Genomic DNA, 27,179 nt, shown 5'->3' on the forward strand with positions numbered 1-27,179 from the left:
ACCAGGATGCGACCCAACACCAGTCGACTAATATCCAAGTACCTGCTTACTACTAGGTGAATAAGGACAGCAGGTGTGAAGAAACATGTCCAACGTATCCACCCACGCTACACTGGCGAGTGCTCTGCCAATGTAGCCACAGGACACCCATTTTGACATATAATCCTGTTCCTTTGCGCTACCGCTCACATAACGAACATGGGGTGCACAGTAAACTATCGGCTTAGGTGGAACAACTTAGAAGTAAGCTGCACAATAAACAAATAATTACCCTAAGGTACACTGGCCGAGTAGTCTGCCAGTAATGAAGCCGACGCTCGTTCCGACACCGGGCACTCGGCCCACTCTCACCTCTTCTGTGGGCTTTACTCTGTTTATATGCTTTCTTGTTTCCCGTGTACGCTGTTAGAATTGAAAAAGTTTGGTCTTCAAGCGAAACATTCTCCTAATAAACTATCCATCCTGCTTTTGTGTGGTCGTTTTGCAACTTGTCGGTATTTTGCACCTCAATGAATATGTCAGTTTGATTTTAATGGGTTACCTTCCGTTAAATCTACAAAATCTACTTTTATATGTCCATAATAATATAATATAATATTAATAATATCTTTATTTCTACAAGTACATGTACAAGGTATACATGTCTAGCTGACATTTTGCTATATAGAAAGCCGCTTGTTATGCAGAGCATTTCGGGCAAATTAGGTCAGTTTTGCCTCGGGATGCGACCCACACCAGTCGACTAACATCCAGGTACCCATTTTATACTGATGGGTGAACATAGACAACCAGTGTAAGGAAACACGCCCAATGTTTCAACCCTCGCCGGCAGTCTTCAAGCTGGCACTGGACAAGCACCTAAAGTCGGTTCCTGACCAGCCGGGCTGTGGCTCGTACGTTGGTTTGCGTGCAGCCAGCAGCAACAGCCTGGTTGATCAGGCTCTGGTCCACCAGTAGGCCTGGTCACAGACCGGGCCGCGGGGGCGTTGACCCCCGGAACTCTCTCCAGGTAAACTCCAGGTAATCGAACCCGGACCCTCATAGTGTGAAGCGAGAGCTTTTGCCACAAGGCCAAGGGCCACCTAACACCATGTGTGACGTTAAGATCGTTGTAAAAATAAGTGTAGAAACACTGGGCACGTTTCCTTACACCTGCTGTCCATGTTCACCTAGCAGTAAGTAGGTACCTGGGTGGTAGGTGACTGGTGTTGGTCGAATCCTGGGGGACAAGATTTAAGGACCACAATGGAAATAAGACACAGTCCCTCGATGACGCACTGACTTTCTTGGATTATTGTGGGTGGTTAACCCTCCGGGTTAAAAATCCGAACAAATCTTATCTTGTCTTAGTTTATGTCATAACCTCCAAGGCTAAGTAAAAATTTACTAACAGATTTAGATTTTACCACCAAAGTGGCTAGTTTATTGTGCACCCCATATCCATCCTATGGAGGGTAGCGCATGAACATATGGATACACAAAAGGCCCAGGAACTAGGCCCCAAAAGGGTTAACAGGTGAACATATGGGTACATAGGGCCACCGAAAATATGATTCACTCGGCCCTCGAGCCGTCGTAACACTTAAACCCAACAACAACATCCTCCATTGCTGCCCTGAAGCTCGAGAAAAAGAAATGAGAGTACCGTGAGGAAGATTTATGTTAGGTTGAAGTGCGTGTTATGTTGCAGTCACTGTGACATTACTGCTGTGCTGAGGAAAGAGAGCAGAAACTTCAGCATGAATGTTAATGTTGTATTTCTTGAACGACCAGAAGGCTCGGCTGTAGTTAACTAGATCTGGCAGGTATATACCAGTAATAAACGTATTTAATTGTTACGTAAGATAAGATAGGATCTTTTTCGGATTTTTAACCCGGGGGGTTAGCTACCCAGGTTAACCCGAGAAAATCAGTGTGTCGTCGGAGACTGCCCTGTTTTATTTCCATTGTGTTTAATTATGTCCCCCCAGGATGCGACCCACACCAGTCACCTAACACCCAAGTACCTACTTACTGTTAGGTGAAAAGGGACAGCAGGTGTAAGGAAACATGCCCGATGTTTCCACCCAACCTGGGATTGAACCACGGACATTTTTATTATTATAATCAAGGGGGAAGCACTAAACCCGTAGGATTATACAGCACCTGTTGGGGGATGTGGAAGGTATTCAGGCTTAATTCAGGGAACTGGAGCACGGATCCAGTTCCCTGGATCAAGAGCCCCTCACCAGTGCCAAGGAACCTCCCTTGAGGGGTGAACCAGTCCTGGAATTTGTATAACCGGGCTAACATGAGTTTTGTTGGATTTTTACCATACCTACCTTACCCAAACAGTAAATTACACATTTATATGATGATGCAGAGAGGATTTTTATCCTTAAGGGTGAATTTCTCTCAGTGTATACATGCAGAGAGAGTTTTCTTTAATCCCTATTTCTGGGATTGAAGTAATCTTATCTGGTGCTAAATGGGTTACCATGAAGTCTTGATAACCCTCGTGTAGTTGATAGGTTGAAATACGTTTATGATATATTATTAAGATAACACAAGCTTGATTGTTTACTTAAGCTTTTATTCATGAAGTCTTAAGGTAACGAAAAGTAGTTATAAACAAAATTGAGTATTAGATTGATCAACCACTCAGGTTCCAGACAACACACTCACAATGTCATACATGCATGATATAGTTTACCGTGATCTTATCAGCTCACTGTGCCATATATGTTACACCACAGCCATTACACTTCATAGCCTGGGAATGTTAGGGACAAAATGCTGACCCCCGGTTTCAAAGCTTTGCTCTAGTGTGTTCACTTGTATTCTTAGTCCAAGTGTAACTGGGAGCAAGAGCTGACGTTAAACATTTACTCATTATACAAAACATTCATACCTTCTGTACTACCATGCATATTGTAAATATAGGGCATTTGATATGAATGCCAACCCAGTGCTCTGACTTCCTGGAAAACTTCTGAGGAGCATATCATGAACATACAGTAATAAAAGAAGCAAGAACATATCTATTTCTTCCATACTACGTACCACGTGTTCAATTCAACCTGGTCACAGATTGAGTCATGGGGGCATTGACCCCCAAAACCCTATCCATGTATAAACTCCATGCAAATAAAAGACACCCTATAATTTGAAACTCCCTGCCAAAGATACAAAAGGTTCTGTGTATGTCTACCATTCCAGAAATATGGTTAAAAATAAAGTAGCTCTTCAATCTGATTTAATTTCTGCACACGTTAATCGTATTACAGACCAGTGTATCAATAGCAGCCTGTTTACCCAGATCCAATCAGCAGTCATAATCATGTTCCTACTGGCATCATCATCTTAATGGTATGCAATAGAGATGTATCGGATGTGAAAATTTAGATATCTGCTGATGCAGATGTATATGAGGACGTCTTACTTATTTTGCGGATGCGGATGTAAGAAATTGTGCGGATGTTCCACGGATACAGATGCGGATGCATATGCGGATATTGTTAACAGTAAAGTGAGGATGCAAGAAATTGTGCGGATGTTCCACGGATGTGGATATCCGATACATCACTAGTATACAATACCAACAAGGAATAACAAAAAAGGCACAATACCGTGACTGGAACGATACACAAATAACCCGCACATAAAAGAGAGAAGCTTACCTATATATAGCCGTCCTGCTCCACTTCTGGTTAGTGTGACTTTGTCAATGGTCCAAGTCGGACCGAAACGTCGTCATAAGCTTCTCTCTTTTATGTGCGGGTTATTTGTGTACCAACAAGGAAATGAGGAAGACACGTGAAACAGTTTGGCATCTTTATGTATGTACTCACTGGAGTGGAGAAGAGTGTTACATGATAAAATATACGTATGTATATGGAAAGTACTAGAGGACCTAGTCTCAACTCTGCACTGCCACAACAACATAGTGGAATGAGAGATGTGGAAGGCAGTGTAAAATAAATCCAGTGCAAAGCAGGGGTGCTGTGGACATGATAAGAGAACATTTTGTCACCATTGTTACCCCAGACTATTCAATACCTTAACAGAAGATATCAGAAACACTGCTGGGACAAATGTAAAAGTCTTCAAGAGGGAACTAGACAGATATCTCCACCAAGCACCAAATCAACCAGGCTGTTATGGATGTGTGGGCCAGTGGATTGCCAACAGCAATAGCCTGGTTGACCAGGCACACACCAGCCTGGTCAAAGGCCAGGCATCAGGAACAGAAAAACTCAAAGGTATATCTATGTATTGTACCAAAATGTTAATATGGGTCAATATGTACTTTATTCCTGAGTGAAAACCCCATCAGCATTACAGTGTGCTTACTACATATGATATCCATATCACAAGCAACAACTGTTGTTCAAATTATTATTTATGAAATCTTAGCCATAATTTTGTTTTCAGAAATTAAATCGAATAATGCAGAACCCATTCAGTATTTCATATAAATAACAGTAATGCTTATCCTTACCAGGGAAAACAATGATTTGTTGTGAAAATTGTTATTTGTTAAGATATTAGGCATAATAATACTTTTAGGAATACATAATCACATGACACAGTGAACCAGCAACCCAGCACTAAGTAGCTGGTAACACCCTCACCACTGCAGCAATACCAACACACTGTCTTTCACCACTTTGTGTAATATCATGTATTTTTTCCCTCTACAGTAAATGTGAATATCGTTATTTATTATTATATGTTAGGTTGGATTACATTTTTTCACGTTTGCATAAATGAAAACTAAGATCCGAACCAGATCAGTTTCAGATGATTTAGCTCCAAAAATAATGCCGAGTTGAAACCTGGAAATAATAAACATATTCACCTTAAGATGTTAGAATGCTATATACAGTAAACAGTAGCATTGTCCACTAATTGTAAGTCAGTTTTAAGGCTGCCCGAAATGCTCTTGCATAACCAGCCACCAAAATATGTCGCCTGTTCTTATAGAAATTGTATACCGTTTCACATGGATTTAATTTTTAAGCCCTAAACCCACACAAGTCATTCAGTGCAAGACGTGGTGGCTAGATCCTTCGTCTGCTGAGCGCAAGATAGATGCACTTCCTATCTGTACTCGCCTAAATGTCCTGTTTCTTATGGAAATAAAAATTATCATTATCATTTACATTTGTAAAATTATTTTAAATGTACATAGATGTTGTAAGTAGCTATACATTGATGATGCATAACCCAGTAAGTCAGTGATGTTTCCATTGGGATCATTCGGTTAGATGGATACAGCGGTGATGGTTGTTGATGAAACAATTTCCATCCAAAACATGTGTATAATCTGCCCATATTCCTAATACAGTGGACCCCCAAGATTCGTCGACATCGACTTTCGTGAAATCCGACTTTCGGCAAGTTTTTTCGGCAAAATTTAGCCTCGCGGTTCGTGATTGGACTCGTGATTCGGCGACCGTCCGGTACCTGTCCGCCAGTCACCATGCACACAAAGCCAGTCTCCCGCACCATTCACACTCAGTGTGCCATTGTTTACCAGCACGTGACCATCACCCTGCGGGTTCATACAATACATTTCATAATAATCCATTGTTTTTTGTGCTTGCAACTGCTAAATAAGTCACCATGGGCTCAAGGAAAGCTACTGCAAGCCCTTTGGTAACGAAAGCAAGGAACATGATCGAATTCAAGAAGGAAATCATTGAAAAATATGTGAGCGGAGTGCGTGTTACAGAACTTGCCAGGATGTATGGCAAACCTCATTCAACCATCACTTCGATTGTGGTGAAGGGAAAGGAAATAAAGTGTGCTGTTGTTGCAAAAGGGGTAGATATGCTGACAAAAAAGAGATCACAAATCCTCGAAGAAGTGGAAAGGTTATTATTGGTGTGGATTACCCAGAACAGTTAGCAGGAGATAGTATTAATAAGTCGATAATATGTGAAAAGGCAAGGCAGTTGCATGACGATCTCGTAAAGAAAATGCCTGCAACAAGTGGTGATGCTTGTGATTTTAAGGCCAGCAGAGGTTGGTTTGAGAGATTTAAGAAGCGTAGTGGCATTCACAGTGTGATAAGGCATGATAAGGCTGCCAGTTCTGACAAAAAAGCAGCTGAGAAGTTTGTACAGGAGTTTAAGGAGTGCGTAGACACTGAAGAATTCAAACCGCAACAAGTGTTTAATTGTGACAAAACAGGCCTTTTTTGTTAGAAAATGCCAAAGAGGACCTATGTCACGCAGGAGGAAATGGCACTCCGAGGACACAAGCCTATGAAGGATAGGCTTACTCTCATGTTTTGTAGTAATGCTAGTGGGGATTGCAAAGTGAAGCCTTTACTGGTGTATCACTCTGAAAATCCCAGAGTGTTTAAGAAAAACAGTGCCACCAAGAGTAATTTGTGTGTGATGTGGAAGGCTAACAATAAGGCATGGGTCACAAGAGGAATTTTCCTAGACTGGTTTAATGAAGTTTTTGGCCCCAGTGTGAAGAAATACTTCCTGGAAAATAAATTGCCACTCAAATGCCTCCTGGTAATGGACAATGCTTAAGCTCATCCTCCAGACTTGGAAGAGCAAATAGTGGAGGAGTTTAGTTTCATCACGGTGAAGTTCTTGCCCCCTACTACAACTCCTCTCATCCAACCCATGGACCAGCAGGTCATTTCAAACTTCAAAAAACTCTATACCAAAGCAGTGTTTCAAAAGTGCTTTGAAGTGACCTCAGACACTGAATTGACCCTAGGAGAGTTCTGGAAAGATCACTTCAATATCCTCACTTGCATAAACCTTATAGGTAAGGCTTGGGAAGGAATGACTTGCAGAACTTTGAATTCTGCTTAGAGAAAATTGTGGCCAGAATGTATACAAGAGAGGGATTTTGAAGGATTTGGGGCTGTCCCTAAGGAGCCTATGCCAGTTGTGGAATCTGTTGTGTCATTGGGGAAGTCCCTAGAGTTGGAGGTGAGTGGTGAGGATGTGGAAGAGTTGGTGGAGGACCACAGGGAAGAGCTAACCACTGAAGAGCTGCAGGAGCTTCATCTGCAACAGCAAGAGATCACAGCTCAGGAAATTGCTGCAGAGGAGGGGGAAGAGAGATGGAGGAAGGTGCCTTCTTCAAAGATTAAGGACATTTGTGCAAAGTGGACTGAAGTGCAAACATTTATGGATGAACTTCTCTCTGACAAAGCTGTTGCACGCTGTATTGGCAACATGTACAATGACAGTGTTGTGTCCCACTTCAGACAAATCTTAAAGAAACGCCAGAAACAGAGCTCTCTGGACAGATATTTTGTGCGACAGGGGTCCAGTGACTCTCAAGTTGTTCCTGGTGTCTTTAAAAAACAAAGAAGGGAAGTAACCCCAGATAAGGACTTGGTACCTGAAGTCCTAATGGAAGGAGATTCTCCTTCCAAACAATAGTGTACACCTTCCTCCAATCCCTTCCTCCCGTCTTCCATCCACCCAGAAGTCTTCAGTAAAGGTAAGTGTAATGTTATTATTATTTTATATATGTATGTACAGTGGACCCTCGACCAATGATATTAATCCGTTCCTGAGAGCTCATCGTTAGTCGAGTTAATTTTCCCCATAAGAAATAATGGAAATAAAATTAATCCGTTCCTGACACCCCAAAGTATTGAAAAAAAAATTTACCACATGAAATATTAGTTTTAATACACACAAACTGAAGAAGACATGTACAATTACATGACACTTACCTTTATTGAAGATCTGGTGATGATTGATGGGATGGGAGGAGGGGAGAATGTGGGTTGTGTTAGTGTTTAAAAGGGGAATCCCCTTCCATTAGGACTTGAGGTGGCAAGTTCTTTTCCGGGGTTACTTCCCTTCTTCTTTTAATGCCACTAGGACCAGCTTGAGAGTCACTGGACCTCTGTCGCACAACATATCTGTCCATAGAGGCCTGTACCTCCCGTTCCTTTATGACATTCCTCAAGTGTTTCAGAACATTGTCAGTGTAATAGTCACCGTCACGGCTTGCAATAGCTGTGTGAGGGTGATTTTCATCAAAAAAGGTTTGCACATTAAGCTACATTGCACACATTTCCTTAATCTTTGAAATAGACAACTTCTTCAATTTCTCTATCCCCTCCTCCGGAGCAGTTTCCTCAGGTCTGGCCTCTTGCTGTTGAAGATGATCTTGCAGCTCATCAGTGGTTAGTTCTTCATTGTCCTCCTCAACCAACTCTTCCACATCCTCCCCACTAACCTCCAACCCCAAGGACTTCCCCAATGCCACAATTGATTCCACAACTGGCATAGGCTTCTCAGGGTTAGCCTCAAATCCTTCAAAATCCCTTTTGTCTGCACATTCTGGCCACAGTTTCTTCCAAGCAGAATTCAAGGTCCTCTTAGTCACTCCCTCCGAAGCCTTACCTATAATGTTTACACAATTGAGGATGCTAAAGTGATCTCTCCAAAACTCTCTTAGAGTCAATTGAGTTTCTGAGGTCACTACAAAGCACCTTTCAAACATAGCTTTTGTGTAGAGCTTTTTGAAGTTTGCAGTGACCTGCTGGTCCGTGGGCTGCAGGAGAGGAGTGGTATTAGGAGGCAAAAACTTGACCTTGATGAAGCTCATGTCCCCAGAAAGTTGCTCTGTCAAGTCTGAAGGATGACCAGGAGCATTGTCTAATACCAGGAGGCACTTAAGGTCAAATTTATTTTCCAGGAGGTAATTTTTCACAGTGGGGCAAATGCATGGTGTAACCAGTCATAGAAAAAGTCCCTAGTGACCTCTGCCTTACTGTTTGCCCTCCACAGCACGCTCAAATTAGCCTTGAGGACATTGTTTTTCCTGAACACTCTGGGAGTTTCAGAGTGATACACCAATAAAGGCTTCACTTTGCAATCACCACTAGCATTAGCACACATCAACAGAGTAAGCCTGTCTTTCATAGGCTTATGTCCTGGGAGTGCCTTTTCCTCCTGAGTAATGTAGGTCCTGCTTGGCATTTTCTTCCAAAACAGGCCTGTTTCGTCACAAACACTTGTTCAGGTTTCAGTCCTTCACTGTCTATGTACTCCTTGAATTCCTGCACATATTTTTCAGCTGCTTTGTGGTCCGAACTGGCAGCCTCGCCATGCCTTATCACACTATGTATGCCACTACGATTCTTAAATCTCTCAAACCGACCTTTGCTGGCCTTAAATTCACTCACATCACCACTAGTTGCAGGCATTTTTCTAATTAAATCCTCATGCAACTTCCTAGCCTTTTCACATATGATCGCTTGAGAGATGCTATCTCCTGCTATCTGTTTTTCATTTATCCACACCAATAACAGTCGCTCAACATCTTCTATCACTTGCAATCTCAGTTTCGAAAACATAGTTGCACCTTTGGCAAGAACAGCTTCCTTGATTGCCGTTTTCTTGGCCACAATAGTAGCGATGGTTGATTGGGGTTTTGTGTACAACCTGGCCAGCTCGGAGACACGCACTCCACTTTCATACTTAGCAATGATCTCTTTCTTCATATCCATAGTAATTCTCACCCTTTTTGCTGTAGGGTTGGCACTAGAAGCTTTCTTGGGGCCCACGGTGACTTATTTTGCAGGTGCAATCACTAAAAACGCTGTGATAATATGAAATGTTCCGATTGTATGTTTGGATGCGACCTCGGTGGCTGGCTGGCTTGTAAACACTGGCACCCATGGGACAAGTGAGGCGCGCTCAGGCCACATGTGGACGTGTCTCGAACGGAACGAATCGCGTTGGTCGAGTTTTTTAGCGCTAGTCGAGGCAAAATTTTTGCTTTAAAATGTATCGCTAGTCGGATTTAATGTTATACGATGCCATAGTTGGTCGAGGGTCCACTGTACTTGATTTCTCATTGTTTTCAGTATGTAAATCTTTATTTAATTTGAAAAAAAATATTTTAACATTTTTGGGTGTCTGGAACGGATTAATTTTATTTCCATTATTTCTTATGGGGAAAATGGTTTCGCCATTCGGCAATTTCGTCATTCGACAGACTCTCTGGAACGGATTAATCACAAAACTTGGGGGTCCACTGTACTGTAGATAATTTAGGTTGAATATAAATGACCCTAAATGGAAAAACAGACTGAATTCCCTTGTCGGTAAAAAGAGGGGCATTTACAGAGAAATCTAAAGAGGAAGGGGTCACCTTGTTGACCAGTGTATTCAAATTGAGAGGTCAAAATAAGGCATAAGGAATGCCAAAGACCAACTCGAAAGGTTTCTTTTAGGTACAGTAATAATAATGGTGATGTGTACATGTTTGAGGGTAAATATCTAGGTCGTCTCCTTGACTGTAATCTTAAATTTCATTCCCACATCCAACATTATTATTTTATTATTATTATCACACTGGCCGATTCCCACCAAGGCAGGGTGGCCCCACATCCAACATATATCCAAGAAAATTTCCAAATCAGTAGGCATCCTTTCCAAAATACGATACTATGTACCCCAAACGACACTTCTTACCCTATACAACTCGTTAATATATACCTACCTCACCTATGGTATTTGTGCCTGAGGATCAACCACAGCCAGCCACCTTAAACCTTTAATAACCCAACAAAAAACTGCTGTGCGGATGATTACCAGCTCCTGTGCTGGGCAACACACCCCACCACTCTTCAAAAGCCTGAACTTGTTAAATATATGAGACATACACTCGTATTATTGTGCCTACTACAGATACAGAACATTAAACTCCAATATGAACCCTCCACTTAAACTTCTCCTTGATAGCCTCAACAGAACGCAGTCACAATACAATGCATAAGGCACCCTTCGACATCCCTCATGTCACTCTCACACTGTGCAAAAAAATAGTGCACATAAAGGGCCCAAAGATCTGGAGCTCACTACCTGAACCGTTAAAGGATCCCTCTGACTACTTATAAATTTAGGACTTTGCTTAAAAATCATCTCATCTCTCAATACTAACCAAACCAACCAAAACAACTTCTAATCATTTATTATATTAAGTGACTCTAGTCTATTAAGCAACTGCCAATCCATTAAATAATACTGCTTGAACGATTAATTGTAATATTGTTTTTATTATGTGCAACTTTAAGATTATTATTCTTATAAACCTCCACCGTGACTACCTCACATTAGTATTAAGATTAAATAAGTTTTTAATAAACTTAACCACTATTATCTTGTCTAGGTTTAAGTAGTTATTATGTACTAGGATTAGTCTGCCCGAAATGCCCTGGCATGATAGTGGCTTTCTTTGTAGTTATTAAACCAAAATTGTAATTACATATTGCAATCTTTACAAAGAAATAAAATCTTTATCTTTATCTTTCATCTTTAAATTCACGAGTGTTAATTATGGGTGAACATAAAATGGTATAAAATACCGACAGGTTGTTAGGTAAGACACATATGCAACAGTTAGGTATCTTTATTTTGAAACGTTTTGCCTACACAGTAGGCTTCTTCAGTCGAGTACAGAAAAGTTGATAGAAGCAGAAGAGACTTGAAGACGATGTAATCAGTCCATCACCCTTGAAGTTTTGAGGTGGTCAGTCCCTCAGTCTGGAGAAGAGTATTGTTCCATAGTCTGAAACAATATGGAGTTGAAGTGATAGGATGGAGCCTTATATAGCGCCAGGAGGTGAGACATAGGTCACTAGTAGAGGTGAGAACATAGACGTTGGGAGGTCAGGTCCCTCTCAAATCCAGCCATTCTCACTAGTAGAAGTTGTCGAAGTTGATTTCAGGTCTGTACCAAGATACCCTTGTGTTGCAGTGTCTGACAGAGTGAACATAAAATGGTATAAAATACCAACAGGTTGTTAGGTAAGACACATATGCAACAGTTAGGTATCTTTATTTCAAAACGTTTCGCCTACACAGTAGGCTTCTTCAGTCGAGTACAGAAAAGTTGATAGAAGCAGAAGAGACTTGAAGACGATGTAATCAGTCCATCACCCTTGAAGTTTTGAGGTGGTCAGTCCCTCAGTTTGGAGAAGAGTATTGTTCCATAGTCTGAAACAATATGGAGTTGAAGTGATAGGATGGAGCCTTATATAACGCCAGGAGGTGAGACGTAGGTCACTAGTAGAGGTGAGAACGTAGACGTTGGGAGGTCAGGTCCCTCTCAAGGGTATCTTGGTACAGACCTGAAATCAACTTCGACAACCTCTACTAGTGAGAATGGCTGGATTTGAGAGGGACCTGACCTCCCAACGTCTAAGTTCTCACCTCTACTAGTGACCTACGTCTCATCTCCTGGTGCTATATAAGGCTCCATCCTATCACTTCAACTCCATATTGTTTCAGACTATGGAACAATACTCTTCTCCAAACTGAGGGACTGACCACCTCAAAACTTCAAGGGTGATGGACTGATTACATCGTCTTCAAGTCTCTTCTGCTTCTATCAACTTTTCTGTACTCGACTGAAGAAGCCTACTGTGTAGACGAAACATTTCGAAATAAAGATACCTAACTGTTACATATGTGTCTTACCTAACAACGTGTTAATTATGGCTTGGCACACAGCCATTATGTTAAAAAAAAAAAAAAGAGTAGCATTTAAATTGTTTAGCCTAAATCTTGCAGGGAAAGACTACCTAGTACAAATCTACATATGACTCCCATATACTGTACTAATAATATAATTATTTGTTGCTATGATAATGTATAGATATATTAAAATTGTTTACATTGCCTCGTATAAAATATAAGATGAATGATAGAATGAGAAATCACACTTGTAATATTGCATTGAAAGGTTGATTACATAAAATTATTTGATATCTGTTATAATCACCTAGGAATATGTTCGACCAGTATAATAGCAAATGACAAACCTTTCAAACATCGAAATCCTCCTCCTCACCTAACTAATCAACTCTAAAACCACAAGATAATGAAAGAATTTAGCAAACTATAATCTGGTACTTTATTTTTTTTTTGTGGAGGGAAACCTTTATTTAATGATGCTAAAAAAAATTTCCTTGGTAGGATAAACTGATCCAGTAAGGTTTTTTTTTCGTAACTGACTTTTTTTTTTTTTATATATAACAAGGTTCATCCTGTGGAATGAGTGAGAGTGGCAGTCATAGAACATTTGTCAGATACTTGCAGCAAGATTACTTAAAATGGCAACACAGGAAAATGAAACTATTATACCATCCCATACCCCAAAGTGCTTGCAGGAGCAAGGCTTAGAGAAGTTGGTTAGTTTGGTGTTGCAGCATTCCATCCCCTCATCACTGCATAGTACAAACTTCCTCCAGTTACAAGGTAATATTATTAAACTTACTTGAAATGTTTGTTAGCAGTTGATTAAAGAACTATATTTTTGTAAGGATTGACTGCTTAGAATAGGAGGAAAATACCAGTTTTTTTTGTGTACATTACACTCTTCATCTTCTGGCTACAATTTTATTTATCATGGTGTTACAATGATGATTGGCTGCTTGATCAAGTTTAATTCAACCAGTGGGAGAGCTAAGTTTTAGCAGGAGACACCATGAGAATGTGCAGAAGGGATTGAGTTAGCCTATAGGGGTAATTTCCAGCAGCTGCAAGTTGCTAAGTTGTTGTTAGGCTTGATTGAACAACCTGTACTACTGTGATTAGTTGTTTTAAGCTTATTAGTCATAGAGTTTTCTGTCTTGTATAAGGCAGGGGAGGGCAGCTCCATGGATCAGTTGCCAGCTTTTGGACAAAAGTAAAAGTCATGAGCAGAAAACAGGACATGATGTGGCATGCTAGTGGTGCTAGGACACGAGGCTCCTGCACCACTGAGGCAAGAAGTTGGATATTGGTTGCAGTTGCTGGTTGCATTCATCGTCGTTGCTTATCAGGTTGGCACTTGGGTATTCAGAACACAGGCCGTGGAAGCACAGTACTAGTTGCTAGCAGACTGCCAGTCTTCCTTTTCCCTTCTTAGCAGCAACTGTGATATGTTGTATAACAATAGTGACACTTGATGATGTGTCATTATATTTACTTCAACTGTGATATGTTGTATAACAATAGTGACACTTGATGATGTGTTATTATATTTACTTGTGTCACATGGGATTTGCAGTATTATAGTGACATTGTGTTATGTGAAGCTCTATCAGTGATAATTAGTAATGATGTGATAAACTGCATCCATATCATATAAAATTGTGAATATCTTCCACAATGTACTGTGTTTTCTAATTCAATAAAGCTATCACTGTGGATTTTAATAATAATAATTGGAATTTTATAATTCTTAAGTGCCTGTTCTTTCAGAAAATTCAGAAGTGCTTGCACACCAAATCATGAATACAACAGCAATGATAAGAATGAACATAAAAGTTTGTATTGAAGAGTTACTGTATGATCATCAGGATTATAAACTGTAGGAAGATATGTCCTTTCAGTTGAGATTTAAAAGTATGAACAGATTCTAAGAGATGCTGGTTACCTGTTGCAGAGTCTGGGAGCTACATAAAAAAAAGGCTCTTTCTGCAAACGGTTTTTCCCAATAGCGCAAGGCTTAGCCTAAAAGGACTGCAGCAATTTGCAGAAGCATTTCCAAGCCCATTGTAAAAGCATTCTAGCAAGATGCTGTACTATCTTGCCTTGATAGGTAGCCAATGCAGCTCATACACATAGGAACTAGTGGAAAACAGTTTGGAGCAAAAATGCCAGTCTAGCTGCACAGTTCAGTACAGACTGAGTCTTTTAGCCCCTTGACTGTTGCAACCCCAAATCCTGAGGTGTCTCCTGGTGTTGCAAAATTTCAAAAAAAAAATAATAATAATTTTTTCTTATGAAATGATAGAGAATCTTTTCTCGATCATAATGACGCCAAAAGAACGAAATTTGATGTAAAAGTGACGGAATTACACTCTTGCAAAGCTAGCGACCTCGGCGATATTTATGAATCTGCGATTTCGCCCACTTTGAGCCCTATTTTCAGCTAATTCCATTGTTCCAGTCGACCAAACTCATAGCTATTTCTTTAGAACTCGATTTTTTCTATCGATTGAGTACAAGAAACTGCCCATTTACCGATTTCAACTACCCAATAACGTGGTCAGAAATTTGCAATTTGGCCAATTTCACGAAAATTAAAAAGTATGACAATTTCAAAATAGGGTCCAGAATGAACAATGCAGACATTCCTGGCTCTAAAATAACATTTTCTTTGTTCATCAGTCACGTCTACAGGCCCCTCTGATATCACTCTTGCTTTCTATTTTGAATTTTTATTCAAACAAAAAATAGAAGATTTTCTGTTATGCGGACTACTGCAATATTGTAATAATTGTATAAATAATGTCAACCCATTCATGACTGCATATTAGAATGGCTACTTGGACATGTATTGTAAAATGACATCATTTGTTTACTTTTGAACATCGGCAAAAATCAAACATTTCCCCTACTCTTTGAGCTCCATTTCAAGGTTCTTTTCATAGTAAAATCAATCAAAATCACCTCTATTTTTAAAATATGTTTTCCATTCTATCAAATGAGACCAAGAAAACGAGAATACATCCATAAATACTATGTGAAAATAGACCACAAATTCGGCATTTTAATTAAAAAAAACGGTCAGTTTTTTTTTCCTCATTATGCACTGCGTGCTGCAGGATTTTTTTATATGGTGCACACTGACAACACAGACCCATTCTCTCACATGTGGGCCTGCCAGCTTTCTCCTGCTTGATTTGAAGCCGCTAGAATTAATGAGTATATATACGTCAAACACAGTGGCTCGTAAGACGTATATATTCGACCGAAACAGTCAGAGGGTTAAGCAAATCTATAACAAACAGTTGCAAAAATCAGTTTGAGAGGAAACAAATTCATTAATAATGAACAAGATTTTCTGTAAATCTCTGCTGTATGTACATTTAGTTTCTTTTTTCATTAGCTTAGATTTGTTATTCCCTTCAATATTCTTTTTAATGTTCTTTTGCTTGATAATAGCAGAGGTGGTTGATTATGGAAAGCCATACTCATTCACCAGTGCACTAATTCCAACTACTGCATCATGTTTTTTCATAATTTCTTGTTTGATTTTTGGAGATATTGCCTATTTACTGTGCATTTTAGGGACCATGATGATGTGGTAAGACAAAAGTTAGCATAATTAAGTCACATATGCATATCAAAAGTAAATTCCTTTTGGAGGGCAAATCATAACTCAAAATTATTGTAAGTCCAGTCCATCGTAACTCAAGGAAGCAATGTATTTATACAGGTGCTTGGGAACAACAATTCTGTTGATTCAAAGAACTGTAAAATTCCCACCTATCCTTCAGAGGGCAGGCATTTTATGAACACAGGTATGCAACAGTTAGCTCCTTTGTATAAAGGCAAAGGGGACAAAAGAGTAAAAATTATAGGGGAATAAGTCTGTTGAGTATACTTGGTAAAGTGTATGGTAGTTATTATTAAAAGAATTAAGAGTAAGACAGAGAGTAGGATACCTGATGAACAAGGAGGCTTTAGGAAGGGTAGGGGGTATGTAGACCAAGTGTTTACAGTGAAACATTGAAATAAGGGTAAGGAGATTTTTGTAGCATTTATGGATTTGGAAAAGGCATATGATAGGATGGATAGGGGAACAATGTGGCAGATGTTACAAATGTACTTAATAGGAGGTAGGTTACTGAAAGAAGTGAAGAGTTTTTATGAGGATACTGAGGCTCAGATTAGAATATATTCTTAGGGGAGAGGGAGATTATTTCCCAGTAAAAGTAGGCATTAGACAGGGATGTGTGATGTCACCATGGTTGTCAAGTATATTTATAGATGGAGTTGTAAGAGAAGTGAATGCTTGAGTATTGGCAAGAGGTGTGGAGTTAAAAGATAAAGAATCAAACACAAAGTGGGAGTTGTCACAGTTGCTCTTTGCTGATGACACGGTGCTTCTGGGAGATTCTGAAGAGAAGTTGCAGAGGTTGGTGGATGAATTTGGTAGGGTATGTAAAAGAAGAAAATTAAAAGTGAATATAGGAAAGAGTAAGATTATGAGGATAAAAAGATTAGGTGACGAAAGACTGGATATCAGATTGGAGGGAGAGAGTATGGAGGAGGTGAATGTATTCAGATACAGTGGACCCCCGCATAACGATCACCTCCGAATGCGACCAATTATGTAAGTGTATTTATGTAAGTGCGTTTGTACGTGTATGTTTGGGGGTCTGAAATGGGCTAATCTACTTCACAATATTCCTTATGGGAACAAATTCGGTCAGTACTGGCACCTGAACATACTTCTGGAGTGAAAAAATATCGTTAACCGGGGGTCCACTGTATTTAGGAGTGGACGTGTCAGCAGATGGGTCTGTGAAGGATGAGGTGAATCACAGAATTGATGAGGGGAAAAAGGTGAGTGGTCCACTTAGGAGTCTGTGGAGACAAAGAACCTTGTCCATGGAAGCAAAAAGGGGAATGTATAAGAGTATAGTTGTACCAACACTTGTATGGGTGTGAAGCATGGGTGATGAATGTTGCAACGAGGAGAAGGCTGGAGGCAGTGGAAATGTCATATCTGAGGGCAAGGTGTGGTGTGAATATAATGCGAGAATTCATAGTTCGGAAATTAGGAGAAGGCGTAGGATTACCAGAACTATTATCCAGAGGGCTGAGGAGGGGTTGTTGAGGTGGTTCGGACATGTAGAGAGAATGGGATAAAACAGAATGGCTTCGAGAGTGTATAAATCTGTAGTGGAGGGAAGGCAGGGTAGGGGTCGGCTTAGGTAGGGTTGGAGGGAGGGGGTAAAGGAGGTTTTGTGTGTGAGGGGCTTGGACTTCCAGCAAGCGTGCATAAGCGTATTTGATAGGAGTGAATGGAGACAAATGGTTTTTAATACTTGATGTGCTGTTGGAGTGTGATCAAAGTAACATTTATGAAGGGATTCAGGGAAACCGGCAGGCCGGACTTGAGTCCTGGAGATGGGAAGTACAGTGTCTACACTCTGGAGGGGTATTACTGTTGCAGTATTATAACTGTAGTGTAAAGCACCCCTCTGGCAAGACAGTGATGGAGTGAATGATGAAAGTTTTTCTTTTTCGGGCCACCCTGCCTTGGTGGGAATCGGCTGATGTGTTAATAAAAAAAATATAAATAATGAAAGTTATATATCTTTACAGAGTCATATATTGTATGTGATCACAACAACAAACTGGACAATATTCTTACATCAGAAGGACCAGAGCTGAGTCATGAGAAAACACTGTTCATGGTAAGTTTTTGTCAAAATATAATGCTATTTTTGGCAAGAAAAGAAACTTGTTTCATGTATCACCTTACTACCATAAATAATATTAGCATAATTCTTATATTTTTTGCTTATATCCAGGCAACATTTCAGATTATAACATCTACCATTTTAAAAATTTATCATAATGCATCTGTGATTTAATTTTTTTTATTTTGGAGGTAATATTTATCATTTCATACTCATGTTTCCCTTATTATTATAGCTGGTGGGCTTTCCTGTCATGATTAGTAAGACTGTTTTAAATGTTAAAATTTTATGTTTTATCCTCCAGGAACATCTTCAGAAATTAAAGCATTGGTGGGAAAATAATGAGTGGCTTGGCAAGCAGAATTCAGAAATTCGAAAGCAAATAAAAGAGCACTTCACCATGTATCTAGAGCTAGTGGACCCACACTGTGAATTTCCACTCTTCAGATTTTTGCTTCAACTTATGTTTTCAACAAGAGTTCTTGGCACTACTGATGCTGCAGAGTTTCCAGATTATCCAAAGGTCAGTACAGTATTGTAACAAAGGTAATTATTTATAAATTGAATATAGTCTGCGTTGATTTTTATTTATTTTATTTTATTTTTTTTTTTTTTTGCAATTTAAATTTGTTTTTTGTTAAACTTTTATTTAGATTTGTAACATTTTTTAATGTATGTTGGTCATAGATAAATATATATATTTTTTAACACACTGACCATGTTATTGAGGACAACTGAACCAGGATTAGATATGATGAATGTTGTGTCATCTGCCTCCTGAGAGGCATTTTGTTTATAGATATTTTATTCATCAAACTGGCCATATCCCACCAAGGCAGGGTGACTTAAAAAAAAAAAAAAAAAAAAGTTTTTTTTTTAAATTTAGAAATGTATACAGGAGAAGGGGTTACTAACCTCTTGCTCCTCACAGTTTAGTTGTCTCTTACGACACACATGGCTTACGGAGGAAGAATTCTGTTCCACTTCCCCATGGAGATAAGAGGAAATAAACAAGAACAAGAACTAGTAAGAGGATAGAAGAAAACCTAGAGGGGTGTGTATATACATGTATGTGCTTGTACATGCATGTGTAGTGTGACCTAAGTGTAAGTAGAAGTAGCAAGACATACCTGAAATTTTGCATGTTTCTGAGACAGAAAAAAAGACACCAGCAATCCTACCATCATTCCAATTTGTTTTGAGATGTAGGCATATTGTTGGATGTAAATAGCTATTATTTTACATATACGTGTACTGTAATTTAAATAACAACTCATAGTTCAGAAGTATAGTGTTGGCTCAAAACTAGAAACAACCCTGGTTTGATTCTGTAGGAGTTATGTATGAGCAAGCCTTAATCCTGCAGCACCTAACAGTCACTGGGTATTGCTACTAGATGTTAGTCAGTTATTGTAGATCACATTTGGGAAAAAAATGACAGAAAGACCCCAGTGGAAATAACACCTGGGTTAATCTGAAAGAGGTCTTCTACTGCTTGGTTTGATACTTGGCTGTAGTTGTTCATGGTGTCACAGCTCAATATACTGTACACAGGAGTAACCTTGGCTTTTTTAGGTTTAAATTTTAGAGGTATTTAAGGCAAACTAATGTATAAAAATTTGTTTTACAAAAAATAAAAGTCTAAGCAGTGTGTAATTTTTGCATGTTTATTACAGATGCAGATAGAGCTACATCGAAATAGATGCCCAGCATTCTCAGAAGTTTTAAAATCTTTGAAGCCATTTGGAATAGAAGAATTATCAACACAACACATAATCTTTGGAGATATTGAACCATGGATTATTGTTATTGAAAATTCTCCATTCCTAAAGAAAGTGCATTTACGGCAAAATATTTGTGAAGAGATTCTTTTGTGCATAGGACAGCACTGTCCTCTGATAGATACATTCATAGTAGAACAGCTCTTAGGCAGATTAATGGTTCCAATTGATTGTTTATACAAAACATTTTTCTCAGGCTTTGATTATGAAAGAGTTAATGTGTTTTCTAAAAGTAGAAGAGGTTTAGACATGCAGAAATATTTATCCTTTCCAAGGCTTAAGTATGTTGACCTTGGAGATAGAAAGAAATTTATGAAGGTTGTTAAAAGGCAAACTTTTACAGAATTTTTGTATAATCTAATGCTTTTTTATCCAGATATAGTGAGTATATCATGTCATTCTTTGCAGCCCTTTTCACCTATATTACCCATAAGTTTGCCACAGCATCGTTACTTTATGTCTTACAACATTAAGCATATTGATCTCATTGGATTAATGTCTTATGTACAATATTGCTTACCCCAACCTTTATGTCAGCCTAAAGGAAGTATTGATACAAAATCTATCCTTTTATCTTTTAAGAAGCTGCAGCATTTAACACTGTGTCATTGTGCAAGCATTAACACAAGTGATGAAAACATTAAGGAGTATGCAAAATTTGCAGAAAATTGGTTACCAAAGTTTGGATGCAAAAACTTCACTATTCATGTACCTTTTACACCTTCTGAGGACATCAGAAATGGTCAGTTTCTTTCTCTATATATCCCACTTTTTAGTAGAATAGGACAGAGCTTATGTGCATTACATTTTCACTTACATGTGAGTATAGATTTAAGTGAAATATGTCAGCTTATATCACTTTGCCCCAACCTTGAGCTTCTTGAGATAAGGTTGCTTGCAGAAGTCAACATATGTAGTAAAACAAACTTTAATATCCAAAGACTACCTCGATTAACTTCACTGAGCTTTGCCAGTGCTGCAGTTTTAGATACAGACAGTGTCAACACATTAGTAGAGAGACTGATCACATCCGCTCCCATCTTGACTAGTCTGGAGCTTATGTTGGCATATAGACCTTGTGCATGGTTGATGGAGATGGCAGGTAACAAGATACTTGTTGGGATAAGAACATTGAGACTCAGTTTTAGTGCTCGATCTCTCAGTAAGTGGATACCTAACCAATCAATGAACCAAGTGGACACATCATTTTATGTTTTATTAATAGAACTTCTACCAAATCTTGAGGTATTGATGCTAGGTATGCTTCATAATTATGTCTTCAATCAGATAAGAATGATATATCACACTTCAAACCTGAAGATTATTGCAAGAGGTAAACCATATATAGGCTATGCTCTACTGACTCCAAAGTAAATGTTGAAATTAAAATAACATTTCTAAACATTATTTGCTCTTTTCTCTACTTTCATATTTGTTTCGGTAGTACAGTTAGGTAGCATGTCTATCTCGTGCTTGGCAGATTAAGCCTAAAACTCTCCTTGAGTTAAATGACCGACAAGGGTTTAGCGCTTCATAGGAATTATAATAAAAATTACTTTATTTCTTTATTATTTTTAGTTTTGCACTGGAATAGAGAGAATTCCTACATTTCTTTATTGTTTTAGGTTTGTGCTATAATGATCCGAAATATTCCCATTTCTTAACCTTGGGTATAAAGACAATATACAGAACAAACATTCATTGGAATTACATTTTACTCGGGTAGAGGTTCATTAATTCATAACTTTGTGAAGCTCAACCCTGAACAAAACATCATCCCCATATAAGGTAATCCAGAAAAGGGAAAAACATTGACTATTGTTCATTCAGTTGTTCTCTTTCCAGAAGTTCACAGACATCACAATTCAAATGACCCTCTGAGCCAAAACTTCCTCACCCTTCCTTTAGAGTGCAGAAATCAAGTCTAGCTAATCTGTTTCCCTGAGTTCCTTTATAAATGTTATCTCATTCTAACTCCAACAGCCTGCCAAGCCACAAAAACCATTTGTCCCCACTTCCTCTAATCTAACATGCTTACGTAAGTCTTCTGGATATTCAATCCCTAGCACTCACAACCTCCTCTACCTCTCTCCTCCAACCTCTCCTGGGATGTTTCCTATTCCTCCTCCATTCTACCCCAGATTTATACATCCTTTATAAATGTCCAAACCACTTCAACAACCACTTTTCAGCTCTGAATTATGCTGTACCTTTTGTAGCCCCACACCATCTAACTTATACTCTCTGAATTCTCTGCATAATATTTACACCACACATTGCTCCCAAACAGAGCATCACAACCTCCTGCATTCTCGCTGCAACATATCATATAAAAGTATTAGTTCACTATACTTTGATAATTTCCTGCCTTAAGTTCTTCTATAGACAAACTTATTTTTTTCACACCACCTACCAGTTTCCCCTCATCTATTCTGTTGTTCACCTCATCTTTTATAGGCTCATCTGCTGATGTGTTCACTCTCAAATATCTAAATACATTCGCTTTCCCCATACTCCCTTCCTCTAATCTGATGCCCAATTTCTCATTGCTGAGCCTATTTTTGTTTCTCTTACCTGTCATCATTGCCTTTACAACACTAAACATGTTCTAACAATTTTGACCTCTTTCATTACTTCAGTATCTATTTTGCTCCTTATTCCACTGTATTTTTAGTTTGTTAATCTTGATTTAGGTTAGAGTTGAATATCTTGCTTCACTTTGTGTGGCTCGCTCTTGCTGTCAGCCACCAATACTGTGTCAGCTGGAACAATTTTCTTCTAAGCAAACCAACTGCTCTCCTCTACCAACTTACTCTCATCTTTCTGAAAACTCTCACCATTAAAGTATGCAGCAGAGTATCAATTACCAGGCCTCTTTGGGAAAATGGGGTGAACCATTTCAACATCTTCAGATGATCACATCATTTTTATTGTCTCTGTTTTGCACATTACTTTTTTTACATTATCTGTTTAGGTGCCTGATCAAACAAAACTGCCAGATAATGTTCAAAGCTGAATATCCAGTTGTCAAATAATTGACACAACTGTATTTATTAAAGAGCCATAGGAACAGTACACACATGTATTCAGTTCCAGCACCTGTCTCAAATCTTGCATTTAGCTTCCCATTACAGTACATTTATGTTGCTATGTATAATAATTTAAACTTTTTTTCTTAATATGTTGGGACAAAAAATTTTCAAAAAATATAATTAACACTTGTCGCTGCTAAGTAATAACCTACATGGAGACAGATAAAGTTGTCTGAATTATAACAGATTATTATTATTATTCATATTATTATTAATAGTAGTACATACGTATATATTATTATAATAATAATTATTTTTTTTTCAACAAACTGGCCATATCCCACCAAGGCAGGGTGGCCCAAAAAGAAAAACGAAAGTTTCTCTTTTTAAATTTAGTAATATATACAGGAGAAGGGGTTACTAGCCCCTTGCTCCCGGCATTTTAGTCACTTCTTGCAACACGCATGGCTTACGGAGGAAGAATTCTGTTCCACTTTCCCATGGAGGTAAGAGGAAATAAACAAGAACAAGAACTAGAAAAAAGAAGAAAACCCAGAGGGGTGTGTATATATATGTTTGTACATGTATGTGTAGTGTGACCTAAGTGTAAGTAGAAGTAGCAAGACGTACCTGAAATCTTGCATGTGTATGAGACAGAAAAAACAAAAAGACACCAGCAATCCTACCATCGTGTACAACAGTTACAGGCTTTCGTTTTACACTCACTTGGCAGGACGGTAGTACCCCAAGTGAGTGTGAAACGAAAGCCTGTAATTGTTTTACATGATGGTAGGGTTGCTGGTGTCCTTTTTTCTGTTTCATAAACATGCAAGATTTCAGGTACGTCTTGCTACTTCTACTTACACTTAGGTCACACTGCACATACATGTAAAAGCATATATATACATATCCCTCTGGGCTTTCTTCTTTTTTCTAGTTCTTGTTCTTGTTTATTTCCTCTTATCTCCATGGGGAAGTGGAACAGAATTCTTCCTCCGTAAGCCATGCGTGTTGTAAGAGGTGACTAAAATACCAGGAGCAAGGGGCTAGTAACCCCTTCTCCTGTATATATTACTAAATGTAAAAGAAGAAACTTTCGTTTTTTCCTTTTGGGCCACCCCGCCTCAGTGGGATATGGCTGGTTTGTTGAAAGAAGATTATTATTATTAGTACATATTATTAATTTAGGGAACTGGAGCACATTTTGACCCCCAACTGCTTAACAGGACTTCGATTGTGGGTTGATATATACAGACAACCTTCTCTTATGTGTTTTTCTTCATGTTGGTTATTATTTAGCACTAAATTGTTTTAAAATACCATATTCTTTTAAGTCATAGATGGAATTTGTTTTATAATTTACCGTACAAGTCTATTCTGTATATTGTGCTTATGGTAGAGTGTTTGTGTGGTAAATGGCATGAAAAATTTGTGAATTCTCTTGGGGAAAATGGAATTTACTAAAGTTTTCTTCTATATAACACAGTACTGAGTAATTCAGTAATGTACTGTACTATGTAATATGGTACTGTACTGTATAATACAGTATGTATTGTATTGTACTGCTAAGGTAAAACTAAGATAATTTATGACTGGAAGATATGAATTGAAATAAAAAAAGAACTCTATGTGGGATACAGTGAATGAAGAGAGCAAACAGGTAAAAAAAATTAAATTAAATGTGAGAGCTATTGCTTCCACAAATGCTGGTGTATTAAACATGCTTTTGTGGTATATTAAAATTATAAATGTATAAAATTGCAAAAAACTCAAAATATGAAGTATTTTTTAACAAAATAAAAAAAATTAGCTGCAGTGTGAGTGTGATTGACCACAACAAATCTGCTGCCTTCATAATAGTTACCTACTACCCCTACCAACACTGCCAGACACCCATCAGTACTGCCAGACAAATATCAGCATTGCCAGCCACCCAGCAGCACTGACCACTCACCAGCACCACCAACCACTCACTATCTCAGCTGACCAATGACCAGCACTGCTGGATACCCAGTTGCTCTGCCAACCACCCAGCAACACTATTGGCCTCCCACCACCCTGACCAGCCACAGCTACATTTGCAACAGATAAGTTTTCTTTCATACATTTTAACCCATTTCTAATTGTTGCTTCTAAAAAAAATATCTGATACTGGTGGTTGTCAGTTACTACAAGACCAGATGTACCAGACTTCACTCATGTTTTTATTATTACATTACTTCATTTCATCAAGTAATACCTTCTTTCATCCTAATTTTCAAATCTTCCCCATGAAAGCCTAATCCTTACCTATCTTGCACGGTCAGTTTCCTTAGCTTAATTATATTTTTTTATGTACAATACCTTCCCTGGTATGTTCAGGACTTTATATAGTAATTTTGTTTAATGTAAATGTAATCTCATTGGTAAAATTTTGAAGATTTTTTGAGATGCAAGGCATATGGAAAATAGTTGATAGTTGACCAAGAATATGGGCAGGAATGTATCTACAGCATAAAACATGGAACACATGTACTGAAATGTGTGACGATGGTGATAAAGCCAAGAAAATAGTGAAAATTAAAAAGTACTGTATTTTAAGAAAATAAAATGAGTAAAAAAAGTTAATACAGTGGTACCTCAAGTTTCGAACAACTCCCAACTCGAACAATTTTGTAAGTGCTTTTGTAAGTGCATTTTTGGGGGTCTGAAACGGACTAATCTAATTTACATTATTCCTTATGGGAACAAATTCGTTCAGTAACGGCACTCAAACTGCCTTCTGGAACGAATTATGGCCGAAACTCAAGGTACCACTGTATTTACTTTAGCTGCTCGGCAGAGTTAGGTGATAAGTTATAGTTTATTTTGTATAATAATAAGTAGGTTTTGCAATAAACAGAATTGTTGTATGTACAAGTTGTTTAAATATTTTTTTTATTTAAGCATTTATTGAATGTGTACTTTGGCTGCTCAATTTTTTAACATGTAAATTCTACAACGTGAAATAGGTTGTACAATGGAAACTTATATTATGGGCCTAGTAATTAAGTCAAAATCTAGGTTAGGTTACGTTAGGTTCTTTTAGGTTAGGTTAATAAATCTTATTCTTAGAATACTATATTTCCTTTCCAGTTTAGATGGCCTGGTCAGAGACTAGGCTGTGGGGCTGATGATGAACCATTAACATATATATTAAAAGATACAGGGGTTTTTAGTTATACTTGCTCCATTTTTTTTATTTAGGCTTCATACAATAAATATATTCACCACTCACTATAAGCTAAGGATGAATATATTTTAGAGTAAGTAATGTGTGTACTGTATATACTTTTTCAGGCCTAGCTTTAGTGCTTACTTAATGTGTATGATAGTGTAAACATATCAGACTTTTATATGCATTCGAAAGTGAAAAAAGGCTGTTTCACTTGACAGTGAGTTTTGCTTTACAGCAGTAGCCCAAAACCTAACCTGCTGTATAAGTGGGGACCTCCTGTATAGGGAAGTTTATAGAGTATTCACTGGGAAAAGACTAACAGGAAATGAGATGTTGGGTAGTGCAGTGATTCAAGTAAAATACTCGACTAGTTTACTCATATGGAGAGGAAGTGGGATATTAGGCTTACAAGAAAATTATAAGATGTTAAAAAAGTACTGTATTGGGACTGAAGTAATGAGTCACTACCCAACATCATGGAAAGGAAAATGTACTACATATTATATAGTATTGTTTCTTTTGTGGGCAAACATGTTAAGAGGTATGCATTATATATAGAAGCTTTTCAAGGGAGGTAAGGAGGTGCCTTGATGCTGTTGAAGTGCACTCTATTAAGAGAATTGAAGCTACTTTTCCTTTCCTTGGATCAGATCTCATTGCTGCTCATTTTGCTGGCACTGTATGATCCCTCTGGATTTTGTATTCTTCCAGGAATGTAGTGATAATAATAATAATAATGAGATGGCTCCTTAAAATTGTGACTTGAAAGGAAAACATTGCATTTGAATGGTTAGGATATGAGGAAAATGAGTAAAAAGTAATGGAAATAAGTAACATACAAGTATAATTTTTATTTCAAATACTTTGAAACTCCAAGTACATAAAAGCTTAAAAAGATGTACCAAAGAATAAAAGATCAAATACTTTTTTAAAGCATGTAATTTGTTACCTAACCCATCTTGCAAATTTAGAATATTGTG

General features: G+C 38.3%; 1 protein-coding gene across 1 annotated transcript; it reads left to right on the forward strand.

The window, feature by feature from the left end:
• Positions 1 to 1,560: 1,560 nt before the first annotated feature.
• On the forward strand, positions 1,561 to 27,126 carry LOC128693293 (uncharacterized). The gene is made up of 5 exons (XM_053782897.2): positions 1,561 to 1,805; positions 13,027 to 13,244; positions 18,093 to 18,184; positions 18,495 to 18,713; positions 19,867 to 27,126. Exons 2-5 carry the CDS (start codon positions 13,100 to 13,102, stop codon positions 21,343 to 21,345), a joined length of 1,935 nt encoding a protein of 644 aa, XP_053638872.1. The 5' UTR covers positions 1,561 to 1,805; positions 13,027 to 13,099; the 3' UTR covers positions 21,346 to 27,126.
• The last annotated feature ends 53 nt before the right edge of the window (positions 27,127 to 27,179 follow it).

This window comes from Cherax quadricarinatus, chromosome 28, assembly GCF_038502225.1.
Source record: "Cherax quadricarinatus isolate ZL_2023a chromosome 28, ASM3850222v1, whole genome shotgun sequence".
Lineage (NCBI taxonomy): Eukaryota > Metazoa > Arthropoda > Malacostraca > Decapoda > Parastacidae > Cherax > Cherax quadricarinatus.

Bases quoted from the DNA above. Each gene is read 5' to 3' on its own strand.
- LOC128693293 (XM_053782897.2), top strand. From the start codon at position 13,100: ATGGCAACACAGGAAAATGAAACTATTATACCATCCCATACCCCAAAG. The intron at 18,185-18,494 runs GTAAGTTTTTGT...TTTATCCTCCAG, and splicing joins ATGAGAAAACACTGTTCATG to GAACATCTTCAGAAATTAAA. The intron at 18,714-19,866 runs GTCAGTACAGTA...TGTTTATTACAG, and splicing joins AGTTTCCAGATTATCCAAAG to ATGCAGATAGAGCTACATCG.